General features: G+C 39.3%; 1 protein-coding gene across 1 annotated transcript; it reads right to left on the bottom strand.

Moving 5' to 3' along the window:
• Positions 1-2,561: 2,561 nt before the first annotated feature.
• Positions 2,562-11,856, bottom strand: ppm1ka (protein phosphatase, Mg2+/Mn2+ dependent 1Ka). Its single transcript, XM_085141990.1, has 9 exons — positions 11,716-11,856; positions 10,158-10,335; positions 9,500-9,676; positions 8,817-8,989; positions 8,601-8,701; positions 7,087-7,252; positions 6,022-6,166; positions 3,306-3,440; positions 2,562-3,150 (listed from the first exon to the last, which is right to left on the bottom strand). The coding sequence occupies exons 2-9, from the start codon at positions 10,266-10,268 to the stop codon at positions 3,019-3,021; spliced, it is 1,140 nt and encodes a 379-aa protein (XP_084998116.1). The 5' UTR covers positions 10,269-10,335; positions 11,716-11,856; the 3' UTR covers positions 2,562-3,018.
• Between the last annotated feature and the right edge of the window lie 2,288 nt (positions 11,857-14,144).

The following is a 14,144-nucleotide window of genomic DNA, read 5'->3' as shown; positions in this document are numbered from 1 at the left end:
TAATATGTAGTAGAGACCACCAAGATGAAATACCCAAAATAAATCAATAAGTAATATTTATTTATTTCATAAATCACATAAAATTCCCCATTAATTCCCAGACAGCTTCAGTCATAAAATCTACAAATATCTAAGCTGTAACTTGCAATACTGAAACCAAAAGGTGAAAACAAATGTTACTGCATTGCAAATTGTCACAGCCTATTTTAGAAACACTGCAATCAATTCACCTGTGAGCCAAGCGCTGCAAACAAGTCGGGTCTCAGCACTGTTTAGTGCTGTGTCACACTGGTTTACAGAGTACATCTAGGTCTTGATGGACTTGACCATAAAAATTTGTGGCCACAGCAAAAAAAAAAAAAAAATCCAAAACACACACTAATAATGACCACCTACAATGCTAAAAACCAAACAAACGTCTTACCCCAAATCATACCCACTAATGGTCTGCTAATGGTCTCCTGAATTTCCCACAAAGGAAACATGCACCTACTTCCTTTTCAATGGTCCTTTTCCATTCACATGACAGAAGACAGCAATGTGCCAGGTGGCTCTTGTTGCGAATATATAGATATTTCCTGCCATAAATATACATAATTGTGCATTACAATTTGTTAGCTGTTGGTTCTGAACTCCACATTTGTAAGTCTCTGATTCTAACACGAGTGTCAAATCAAAGTTCAAACCAACCTTTAAACTTTAAAGGTCTGCCAGGTTTCTAAATCTCTAACTGGCCCTCTCACGTGTATAAACACACACATGCACTCCCTCACAGAGGTACTAACATTACAACATTTTCTGAAGGTCAGCAAACACGCCGTCCATCACAAGGCTTTCCGGGTCAAGTTCTTGTGTGTGTGTGTGTGTCACTTTTTTTGTGGGTATTTAGTGTCACTGACACACAATATACATTAAGATACTCTCTCTGTGTGTGAGTGTGCCGTTGCAATGTCAGTGTCAAGTTGAGGCCACGTGAAGAAATTTAAGGAATCTCAATGGTTTCTATATTTACACACTGGCACCGGGACACCTCGTTACCCACAAGGTGGCAGGAGATTCCTGTGCTGCTATTCTGAGAGGAAAGAAACTTTCCATGACAGCATTGTGTGTTGGGAAATCACAATGCTACATAAATAAAGTCAGAAAGGCCAGCTGTGTGTATTCAGGCTTGTGGTAACAAAAACAAATGCAAACAAGATTAACCAGCACGCCATCAGATCATATATGTCACTAACAGACTAAACCTTTGCCCTCTTAATATTTTTAATTATTTTTAGCTACTATTTTCCTTATTTTTTAAAGTAAATCTCAATTACTTGTAAAGTAGAATTTAAAATCGCAGAATTGTTTACTTATATGTAGTTATAGATTATGTTTGCTTGAGAAAATAAAATATGTGCAGAATCAGGAAAGTTGTAAAAATGTTTTGGGAAAAAAAAAAACTATCCTAAAAAACTGTGGCAAGAGAGCAGCTAAGTTTCAGTTATTAGCTGCACTGATCCTACATGCATTTGTGTCATCGTGTTTACATTATTGTAATTCCCTGTTTACCAGCTTGGATAAATCATCTCTTTCTCGCCTCCAAGTTATACAAAACGCAGCAGCCAGACTACTAACTCGCTCTAGCAAGCATGCTCACATTACTCCATTCTTATATTATTTACATTGGCTCCCAATAGAGTTTTGAATTCGCTTTAAAATTCTTGTTTTAACATACAGAGCACTAAATGACCAAGCCCCAGATTATTTATCCAAGCTTCTCACAAAATACACTGCTGCTCGCCGTCTCCGCTCACAGACTCAGAGTTTGTTGGTTGCTCCCAGAACACGTCTGAAGACGAAAGGGGACAGAGGCTTTCAGTCTGTGGCACCAAGGCTGTGGAACAGTCTACCTCTACAACTACGTTTGGTTGACTCTGTGGAATCCTTTAAAAAACAGTTAAAAACTTTACTGTTTAAACAAGCTTTCTGTTGACCAATGCTTTTATATTTTTAATTTACATTTAAACTCTATAAACCCCCATTTTCATAATAAAACAAAAATGTATTTAAAAAGGAAAGAAAATGCAAATATAAATTTGGGGGGGGGAAGGTTTTTTTTTTCAAATATCTTTATTTTCCGATTCATTGTAATAAATAATAATGGATTGCATTTATATAGCGCTTTTCGGGACCCCTCAAAGCGCTTTACAATACCACTATTCATTCACTCTCACATTCACACACTGGTGGAGGCAAGCTACAGTTGTAGCCACAGCTGCCCTGGGGCAGAAGCGAGGCTGCCATATTGCGCCATCGGCCCCACTGGCCAACACCAGTAGGCAGTAGGTGAAGTGTCTTGCCCAAGGACACAACGGCCGAGACTGTCCGAGCCGGGGCTCGAACCGGCAACCTTCCGATTACAAGACGAACACCCAACTCTTGAGCCACAATTTACTGTTCGCTAAATAAACAATTTAGCAAACAGTAAAATTCAATTATGAGCACTAAACCTGTGAACAAAACTGACACAAGTCTGTGTAAGAAAGTGACACTGATAATAAAACAGAAACAAAATGATGTTTCGGTTTAAAATACCAAACTTTATTCTTCCCTGTGTCAATGGGTCAAAGGTCAGAGGTGAGAATGTGGAGCTGGGTGAGGATTTGTCTCATCAACACTGAAGTGAGATATGTGACCCAGCTAGAGATATTTTGTATTGGATTTCTCACTTATATTTTAAAATGTTTTTTCCAAACACAAATCAAACTTTTTACAAACATAATGTACATACAAACACTACAGCAAATCTCTGTATGTACAAGATATATATATATCTATCATTATACACTGTATAAATACGGACTTTCTTTTGTTAGCGCCCAGCTAACAAACGAAAATTGATGCTAACATAATGTTTTCAAATAAATTTGATAGGGGTTATGGATCATTTTTAGTATAAAAAAAGATTTTTGTATCCTTAAAGTCATCTTCAACTTAATTCCAGAGCTTTGTGAAGTTATTGTGTCTTTGTGCCGTCTACGCCCATCTCCCACTTGAAATGAAGTTCCTGCTCATGCTGTACACTGTGGTGGAGCTCTGATGTCTCCCCCAGGCTCCGAATGGGATGATGACGATTGTAGCATTGTCCTCTGAGCCGTACTGCAATGCCTAGAAAAATATAAATCACATTATTTATGTCGGCAGCCTTGGTGACTATTCAGATTCACAAAACTCACAAAAAGCCATATCAATTCAATGAAACACATTTTTACTCATTTTCTTTATCTAATTTATATAAAGTGGATGAAATAATAATGAAAAACCTGCTGAGCGATGACATCAGCAGCCTCAGTGGGGTCTTGGCATTGGTTGATGATGTCACAGATCTCCTGATCACTAAGCAGGAAGTTGATACCGTCTGTGGTCAAAGCCAGGAACGAGTCCTTGGCATGTTGGACCTGCAGGAAAAGACAGGTGAGTTTTCTGTCATTTCAGCCGTAGAAAGTACCGTTACACTTGTGTATAAACCATGTGAAATACCGTGTAAAATATGGATGTGACATCACCAGTATTTTGAAAACTTGACATGGACATGGCTGTGACTTTAAAGCCAAGGTCACCATAGACTCAGGGCTGTTTTCCCACAGACTTTATGACCTGAAGTTTTGTAGCCATTGGTAGGCCAAGGCAATATGGCCAAAAATATTTATCACGATATATTTTTGAAAATTTGGGATAGCGATATAACTGACGATATGGTTGACGCGAGACAAAATACTTTACAACTCCACAACTATATTAGTGCAAAAAAAACCCCCATCAATGTATTTTCACTTCAACAAGCAGCTGCTTTTTTATGTGCATTAAAGCTACAGTGGGGCAAAAAAGTATTTAGTCAGCCACCGATTGTGCAAGTTCCCCCACTTAAAATGATGACAGAGGTCAGTAATTTGCACCAGAGGTACACTTCAACTGTGAGAGACAGAATGTGAAAAAAAAATCCATGAATTCACATGGTAGGATTTGTAAGGAATTTATTCGTAAATCAGGGTGGAAAATAAGTATTTGGTCAATAACAAAAATACAACTCAATACTTTGTAACATAACCTTTGTTGGCAATAACAGAGGTCAAACGTTTACTATAGGTCTTTACCAGGTTTGCACACACAGTAGCTGGTATTTTGGCCCATTCCTCCATGCAGATCTTCTCAAGAGCAGTGATGTTTTGGGGCTGTCGCCGAGCAACACGGACTTTCAACTTCCGCCACAGATTTTCTATGGGGTTGAGGTCTGGAGACTGGCTAGGCCACTCCAGGACTTTCAAATGCTTCTTACGGAGCCACTCCTTTGTTGCCCGGGCGGTGTGTTTTGGATCATTGTCATGTTGGAAGACCCAGCCTCGTTTCATCTTCAAAGTTCTCACTGATGGAAGGAGGTTTTGGCTCAAAATCTCACGATACTTGGCCCCATTTATTCTGTCCTTAACACGGATCAGTCGTCCTGTCCCCTTGGCAGAAAAACAGCCCCATTGCATGATGTTTCCACCCCCATGCTTCACAGTAGGTATGGTGTTCTTGGGATGCAACTCAGTATTCTTCTTCCTCCAAACACGACGAGTTGAGTTTATACCAAAAAGTTCTACTTTGGTTTCATCTGACCACATGACATTCTCCCAATCCTCTGCTGTATCATCCATGTGCTCTCTGGCAAACTTCAGACGGGCCTGGACATGCACTGGCTTCAGCAGCGGAACACGTCTGGCACTGCGGGATTTGATTCCCTGCCGTTGTAGTGTGTTACTGATGGTGACCTTTGTTACTTTGGTCCCAGCTCTCTGCAGGTCATTCACCAGGTCCCCCCGTGTGGTTCTGGGATCTTTGCTCACCGTTCTCATGATCATTTTGACCCCACGGGATGAGATCTTGCGTGGAGCCCCAGATCGAGGGAGATTATCAGTGGTCTTGTATGTCTTCCATTTTCTGATGATTGCTCCCACAGTTGATTTTTTCACACCAAGCTGCTTGCCTATTGTAGATTCACTCTTCCCAGTCTGGTGCAGGTCTACAATTCTTTTCCTGGTGTCCTTCGAAAGCTCTTTGGTCTTGGCCATGGCGGAGTTTGGAGTCTGACTGGTTGAGGCTGTGGACAGGTGTCTTTTATACAGATGATGAGGTCAAACAGGTGCCATTCATAAAGGTAACGAGTGGGGGACAGAAAAGCTTCTTACATAAGACGTTACAGGTCTGTGAGAGCCAGGGATTTTCCTTGTTTGAGGTGACCAAATACTTATTTTCCACCCTGATTTACGAATAAATTCTTTAAAAATCCTACCATGTGAATTCATGGATTTTTTTTTCACATTCTGTCTCTCACAGTTGAAGTGTACCTCTGGTGCAAATTACTGACCTCTGTCATCATTTTAAGTGGGGGAACTTGCACAATCGGTGGCTGACTAAATACTTTTTTGCCCCACTGTATATAAAAATTTAACAGTGCAAATGCAAATTCCTTGCTGACAGTTTAACCAAAAGGCATTTTGGGCTGACATATCCTCATCATAACCACAAAACTTAATATCCACAAACTTAAAAAAGGAGGTTATATTTGGTGTGTATCTGATGGACGAAAGTCAAACCAGTTCCACACCACTGAAGTTGCGATTCAACGATCCGCTTTCGCCCTTCTCATTCTCCGTTGCCGCCATGCTTTTCCGTCATGTGCATATGAAAATGAAGGCACTGCGCATGCATGTTTTACCTATATTCTATCGCGATATTTTATTTTCTCATCATTGGCTAACATTATACCGATATTACTGTGAACTGTACGATGTGGCCCAGCCATAGCCATTAGAAAGGATTTGGGTAACAAGACACTTCCGTGTTAACCTCACTTTTTAGACCTTGAAGCCACATCCATGTTTTTCTTTTTTAATTGTGTGGTATAACTCCTCCAGTGCAAGTAAAAGTATAGAATTTAAAATAAATATTAAACTCACTTGAAAGTCAGAGGACTGAGGAAACAGTAGGAAAACTTACGGTGCGTCGTTGGGTATCTGGCTCTGCGATGACACCGCTAGCTTTCAGGTGGAAGTCTCCAATGCTTCGTGTCATGGCCAGCCTCCCGTTAACATTAGCCTGACCCACGCTGTTCCATGTCACGTAACCTCCAAACCTCTGGATCCTGAACAAAAATGCACACCCAGGATTACCGTCTCAAAGACCAGGATCAGCTGTGTGAAACTTTGTAAGGTTGTTGCTCTTTCCTACGTTTTTAGTAATTACTAGTTTCACAGTTAGTTAAACAGTGAGTTGCACAAGATTTTCATTTTTACATATTATTTACATCTACTAGCCACAAGGTGTATAGTAAACATTTACAGTGATAGCCATTTTTGTGGTTCAGCCTGCTTTATTTAAGTTACATGTCAATTGAGAACCATGAAGAACTGACCCAAGTGGCTCCAAAGTAGTAACAGTTGGAACATTTAAGGTCTTTAATAAGTTTATGTTTTTGCATTCTGCAGAATGAGAAACCAGACACCAAAGCGTTAACTAGCTTTGGATTAAGTTCAAGTGAAACAAGACTTGGTCTGCTGTTACATAATTCTAGCAGCTTATAGCTAAAGGTAAATCCAAACGTCTGTCCCTGCACATCTCGTTTCGAGTACTGGATGAACCAGATCTAATTTCTGCAAGGATGTCCTGGAGCCCCAACTCTGTGCCAGCTGTAGGCACATGCTGCAGGGTGTATTTATACACAATGATTTGACCAGCTGCTTTTGGGAAACCTGAACCCTTCTGAACTCTTTTATCTGTACAAATCTCTTTGGACTGTAAGTGGTTTTGACTGAATCCCCCTCAAATATTCCTGCATCTTATTAAAATCTAATTATAATATTCAACAGGTCAATATTACTTTAATTATTAATTTGTTTTTTGCGTTGATTCATACTATAATTTTAAGGTAGCATGAACACAGTCATTTGATTGCCGCTAATAGTGCCCATAGTAATTGTAATAGCAGTACTGTACTAGTGGGTGTAGAGAAAGTTTCATTAACCAGAGGGGCTAACATTTATTGTGGTAGTGGGGACCATGTACCGGTGTCTCTCGTCCTCGCGGTCAGGTGTGTGGTCTGTGGTGAGCTTGTTGGCTTTTCCATTCGTGCACAACATTGCCCGACTGTCACCAACGCTACCGACCACCAGCTCTACGCCGTCCCGTAGTAAAGCAACCGTTGCAGTGGTGCCAGCTGTCAGGAAAGAGGCTGGAGAGGAAGAGATGCACAAATTTTTGATTGTTATATTATAATGTCCAAAATGCTTTACAGAAAGTTCTAAACTTGAGTTTTTCTTTAAGCACTTTTTGTATTGGTTATTTATACATAGATAGACAGTACAATAGCCCTTCAATAACTCCAAACTTTATTCCCTGTATATGTTAGTTTGATGTGATTTTAAACCAATGCATTGCATTATTATCTACACAAGTGTCAAAACTATAAAGATTAAAATGCTTTTCTATTAACTTAAGACAAAAGTTGTGATCAAAACATTAAAAATACACTTCAAGATTATCTTCTTGTCCACCTCTGGACTGTTTTAAACTACTTTTAGATCAGTTCTGATTACTTGCAATGGTGGACTGTGTCACAGCATCTTACAACTAAATGGAGACAAAACTGGCAAATAGGGTAAGTGGTGAGTGAACATTGTGTTGGTGGGGCTCAAAAGTGTTTTTAGTACACTGTGAGTCAACGCAGTCCAGCACACTCTAGCTTTCATATGTTTTATTCTGACTATCATTCCTCAAGTGTTTCCACACAGGCAAAGACTAGCATGTCAGGGATTTGTAGTGACTATGTGTAAAACCTGAGACATTGTTATTCAATTAAAGCAGCTACCAATGAGAGTAATGGATGCTGCTGATAAAGACATGACATATGAGAAGATGGCAAAGATATGGTTACCTATGCAACTGGAGCCTGGAAAGTCCACTAGGGACCAACCATCAGTCACAAAATCTGTTTATATGTGGTTTGGGCTTCACCCTTGGAGGTGCACAAGTTCACAGTACAGAAGCCAGGAAATATAAAAATGAGGGACATGTTCCTGGTCGGAGAAGAAGACGACGTTGAAGCTGGGATCCAAATTTAAACCAGTTATGGGTTTAGGTTCATTTGTTGGCTAAGTCACTTTACAGTTGCACCATGTCACCTCCAGATTTATCCACTATGCTAACTTCAACTTTTCATTGAAAAGTCTATTACTCTCACTGAATAACCATAATGAACTCTTTATTACTATTTACTTTCAGAGCATCACAATTAAAATTCAGTTGTCCAATACTTACCCTTTTTTAAATCATTTTGATTCACTCTTTATCAGCAAAGTCACAGTTCTCTATTTAGTTTTTTGTTTTATGTCTTAGAAACTACAAGACATAGTTGGTGTTAACATATTGTGTAACTTCCTTTAGGTATCTCAAAGATTTCACAAATACAACAAGTCACATTGTGCCTGCTGATAAGACCTGACAAACTCGAAACGTGAATCACTTTTTACCATTTTGGCTTCCAGCGCTTTACGGCTTTAGAGAAATGACTTGTGTCTCACCATTGTTGAAGTAGCTGAGATGTGTGTGTAGAGCCTTGTCAGCATCTAAAAAGGCTTTCTTTAAAACTTTCTCCAGATCATCATCCTGTTCCAAAGCATCTCTGCACCAAAAAAATTGAGTTTAGGTTTTTTGTTTGTCTGTTTTTGTGAAGTGCAGTCATTAAGGACTACACAGCTTTTCCAGTATTCAGTTGTTTATGTTCTCATATGCTCAACCTGATAAATTTCTCCATGAAGGTGTAGCAGTAGTCGGCAGCATGCGGGCCACCATGGCCGTCGAACACAGCGAAGTACAGTAGGTTGTCATGAATACGGCCGATGCGGAGACGGTCCTCGTTCTGATTCCTAAGACCGAGAACAGACGTACTGCCGACCCGAGACAGACTGACCTGAGAGGTGGAGGAAGACAACCTTTGGTTGATAAACTGAACTGACTGATTAGCCATTTCATTCATGTGTCCCAACCATGGGGGGATATGTAACATGTTAGGTTAAAATCTTTTTGAACCTGTGACCATGCCCTTAAAATAGCCACTGAAAACAGTCATTGTATACTTCAATACTTAACTATTTGTGCATTTCTGAATATATCTATTCAACCTATGCTCTACAGACCTTTACTTTACTTTAATAGGTACACGGTGCCAGTACCCAACTAAACTCAAGTTTGTCTCCAGAAGTACTTCAGGTCTTCATGGCTTAGATTAAACAAGGTGCTGGAAATATTTCTCAGAGATTTTGGTTCATACTGACATGTTAGCATCAGTTTGAACTTTAGCCTAAAGCCTTTAGCCTGCCATGTGACTGACTGATAGATACTAGCATTTGCAGCTGTACCTGATAAAGTGGCAGGTGAGTGTATTTATTTATTCTTTTATCCATCCACTGCTCTTTCCTACCTGTGGGATGGGTCTTCCATATCTGATACTTGAGGGCAGTAGTATTGGTTCTTCTATCCTGTTGTCCCAAATACCAAATGAGTCCCAGGTCACTGGACGGACGCTGACGTCACCGTCCAATCCGACTGATCCACTTCCCTGCCGCACGCCCACCATCCCGAACAATGCCCCGCCCACCTACAGGACGATCATCCAGGACAAGGTTAGACTATTGTTGTAGCTTGTTTGTGTAAAATCTGATCAGGGATTTTTTTTTTCTTATTATAAGATCGTGAGAAGTGTGTTGTTTCAAAGAAGACATTACATAGTTACTTTACTCACCAGCAACTAATCCATTTTCCAAAATAGTCATAATATTTATGTCTAATGACAAAAAATGATCTTTTTGTTAACACTATTGACAAAATATTTAAGAAATCTGTCTTTTCACATCCCACTATGTCTAAAATGAATAAATCACATTTCTGGTGCTTCAAATGAGATTGAAGTGTTAATAGTAAATAGAAAACTCTGGATTTGTAATCATGCAAAAAATAAACAAACCCAATCTGAACAAATAATTAAATTCTGTTCCAATTTTCTGAAAGTAGGATTACATTATTTTTAATTTGGTTTTTTTGTTTGTTTGTTTTTTAATAATTTTGAAACAGAACATCACCTGTCCAGAGGCTGTGGAGGTTTCTGGTGAGGATCGTATGGAGAGGAAGGTTTGTCTGGCGATTGTGGAGCGACCACAACGCAGCATATTGAACAGCACTGCAGATGACATGACTGATTGCCTTTAACAGCTGTGGAGATTTTACAAAGGAGGAACGACCTCGCCAGGTGCTGGACTTCTAAAAAGAACGAAGAAAAATCATGTTAACAGGGCTGAGACTTGGTGCAGTAAATAAATTCACATTCTTCCATCCTCATGTTTCTAAGTGAACTGTATATGCACAATTTTCTTTCTTAGAAACTTGTGGAATTGTTAATGTTAACCTTCAAACCCAGTGTTACGATCATGCTTGTGGTTTTGTTGAGTTACGATTTGGATTCTTGTAATTTTTTTTTTTTGTGATTGGATTTCTTAATTTTTCTTATGGTAACAACTTTTTGTAATTAGAAAAGTTGTGCAGAAAAAAGTAAAGCATACTTTTTAATATATAATATTACTGGTTTTTCCATCCAGTTGTCCAGATGTTAATAAAACCTATATTCCTATAACTTTGCAGGATGTGATTCACAACAATGTGACAAGAAGAACTTAAATCAGGTATAATCATATCAGATAAATGCACATTATACTTTCTGAGAATCAGTTTTGAGTTTGTTGGGGTAGTTTCTAGGATGAGACCCTATTAGACTGAGAAGTGGTCAAATGTTGGCTCCAGTTGGAGTTTAATCTTTCAAGTGTACGTAAATGACATTAACAAGGATTCTTCTTATGTTTCTCATTCTCTCTCTCTACTTTTCCATCCATCATCATCTCTCTATATATGAGTATGTCCACAAATAACCTCACGCCTCCTGCGGTGTCTTAGCCCTTGATCCCCTATCTATTACAAGTATGGCATGGGCATGAGCTCTGAAAGTACAGAGAGTATTACTTCTTTGGAAAGGAGTTTCCTTCCAAAGAGACACTTTTTTTTAAAGATAAGTAGCCTATATTATCTATAATTTAAATAATCGGAGAGACAGGTAGACTACTGAAGTTGCAACCTTTCCCCAAATACCTTTGACATAATTTATGAACCTGTCAATACCTTTGGATTAAATTTCACTCTGCAGCTCTGGGGCGTGCTTAAGTAAAGCTGCCTTAACTCTGCACTTCAAAACAGTGTGGGCACAAATAAACACATATTGTTGACAAAACACGGCGATGCCTGCTTTACAGATGAGTAAATTCAGAGGTCACATGCATTGACACACATAAAAGTAACAGTTTTAGGTCAGTTATTAGAATTTCGACCTGAATTTATTCAAAACCGAGCATTTTATTTATGAGATGAAAAAATAGCAAATAAAAAAAATTTAATGAAGAAAATTTAATAGACAAAAATTACAGAAATATAATTTTAAGTTATTCTATATGCTAAAAATATTTTTGTAAATACATCACACGTCTTGACATAACCTAAAAGATTATAGCATGTTTAAATGAATATGACATAACTATGCAGGACTAGCAACTTTAAAAGTAAAGCAAAAACTGAACTGCAGCGGCACAAAATCACCTTCTTCCTGTTTCTTGTACTTCTGTTATTGATCTTCCCCGCCTTGTGCTGCCTCTGTAGCAAAAGGTGTCCAGAGTCCCAGCAGCTGCCTGGAGCCTTCAGCCGCTCTTGCGCTGTTGCTGTCAAAGCTCAGGGGCTCGGCTGGAGGGTATTTAAACTGAGCCGCACCCATCCAATCAAAACGTGAGATGTCCTGACGTCACAGTTGAATCACATGTGGAGGTTGTGACTATTTTGGGCACCAAGCCAGTTGAAACACTGTGTGTTAGGCAGGTCTTTGTATGCTTGTTTTTACAAATAGTTAAAAAAAAAAAAAAAAAACGACAACAACTACAGCTCCAGTCCTAAAAGTTAGAGCAATTCAAAATGATTTAGAGAACACAAAAAATAAAGCAGGTGTAAAATTAATAATACCAACAACAACAACAACAATAAGAGTAACAAGAAGAAGAAGAACCAAACTCTGCAGATGTGTACATGATGGGTTGCTATGAAGGTTCTCATCTATATTAGATATTGTGACATCATCACGTTGCCTAGCATCTATCAATTAACAGCTTAAAATGGTGCATTTGTAACTTTTTTGCATTTACAGTGTATGCTGTTGTAATTTGGTGCTAAATAAAGACATTTTTTGGATGGCTGTAAGAAATAATATAATAAAATAAAACTACAAACACAATCACTTGGAGCCACACATACGTCAGCTTTTCCTCCTTTATTTCCTCTCTTGCTCTCCCTTTTATCCTACTCTGGTGTGAATGTGGCAGATTGTCACCAGCTGTGGGAAGTCCTCCAGGGGGTTAAGCTCCTGCTGGCTCCTTACTCACACACCTGTTTCTCATTCACTTGTCATTCATCTATGATAAGAAGACTGTCTGTTCACCCAATTGACATTACAGTTTCCTGGTGATAAAGCATGTAAGTGGTACTTTAGCACTGTAGTACTTTGTCTTACTACTTACCCTAATATCTTTTTTTTTTTCTCCTGCTTCAGCTTACATTTTGGTGTGTCAGTCAGGCCTGTTAATGGGTTTTCGCTGATGTGGCTGTTCTACCTGGGTTCATGCTTACCTCCTGCAAACCTGCTCACCAACAGAACTTTCAAAGACTTCTTTTTGTTCCACAGTTGCAAGCCAGGTGAGTAATAGGTTTGACTGGCTTGTGAGTGTGGGTCAAGAAGGGTTTTCTTGTTGCCCTGAAACTGATGCTCTCATTTGTCTTGGGCCATTCTGACCTTTTTCACTTTGCGTCAGTAGGAACTCTTGATAGCATTTTGTGGCTTTAAAGGAGAAATAGTGAAAAATTAATATCACCAACTGCATTAGGAAGAAACAAAAAAGCTGAACTATCATTTCAATGATATATTTATTGTTATATGCTTTTTGCTTTCAGTTTTTAAAGTGCCCACATGGGATGGCTTTCGTGGCCCTATATGGTCTTTTTGTGGGAAAGACCACTGCAAGCTTCCCACAAAAGCCCATACAGGGCCCCAGGGAGCAAAATGACAACTACAGCTGCTCTTTGGTAATCAACATCTTAAAGACAGTTGAAGAGGGTATGGTGAAATTGACTAGATATGGTAATGTACATTGATCAGGCATAACGCTATGGCAGGTGAACTGAATAACACTGATCTGGGAACACCTGGCACCAGGATGCACTTTGGTCTGCGAATCCTTGAGGCCTACCATCCATGTATGCCTGCAAAATAAGCATTGTTGCAGACCATGTACATCCCTTAATGGAAATGGTATTCCCCGATGGCTCTCATACAGCAGGATAATGCACCCTGCCACATAACGGAAATGGCTCAGGTTAGAGCACAACAAGAAGTTTGAGGTTTTGACTAGGTTTCCAAATTCCCCAGATCTGAATCTATCTGTAGGATGTACTAGACAAGTGAGTCTGAGCCATGGAGGCTCCAATTCACAACTTGCAGGATCAGTTGCTACCACCTTGATACCAGATGCCACAGCACACCTTCAGGAGAGTAGGTGAATTGACAGGTGAGGGCAGCAAGGGGATCAACATAATATTTGACAAGTGGTCAGGTTTTGCCTAAATGGGGTGTAAACCTTTTGGCATGCTCCATTCTTAAATTTGTTTTCATCTTTACTGGCATTTGAAATTTAAGAAAAAAAGCTATGAATCTAGAAAGCAGTTGTTTCTGGAGTCCATTTGTTTAACTGTTAGTATGCAATTTTAACCCTAAAGCTTGAACTCAACCAGTTTCAACTAGCCAGCCAGTCGGGAGTCTCCAGTGCTACTGAGCTCTTGACTGGTTTGGTTTTGGGGAGTCCCTTGGAAATAAAGCTGGTGGAGATGAGCTTAAATTTACACCTCAGGATGACAACATGAGGCACGTCATCTGTGTGTTTCTTTGTAAGTTGTGTTTTTCTGCTTCTTTCAAAAGAGTTCGGATGACT

Source organism: Neolamprologus multifasciatus, chromosome 3 (genome assembly GCF_963576455.1).
Source record: "Neolamprologus multifasciatus chromosome 3, fNeoMul1.2, whole genome shotgun sequence".
NCBI lineage: Eukaryota > Metazoa > Chordata > Actinopteri > Cichliformes > Cichlidae > Neolamprologus > Neolamprologus multifasciatus.
The sequence above is the reverse complement of the archived record's forward strand: the minus strand, read 5'-3'. Positions and strand labels throughout refer to the sequence as shown.

What these genes read in the sequence shown, in the direction of transcription:
- ppm1ka (XM_085141990.1), bottom strand. Translation starts at nt 10,268, where the DNA reads ATGTCATCTGCAGTGCTGTTCAATATGCTGCGTTGTGGTCGCTCCACA. An exon ending in CCTCCACAGCCTCTGGACAG is followed by an intron (nt 9,677 to 10,157) that starts GTGATGTTCTGT and finishes ATCGTCCTGTAG; the next exon opens with GTGGGCGGGGCATTGTTCGG. An exon ending in CTGATGTCATCGCTCAGCAG is followed by an intron (nt 3,151 to 3,305) that starts GTTTTTCATTAT and finishes ATATTTTTCTAG; the next exon opens with GCATTGCAGTACGGCTCAGA.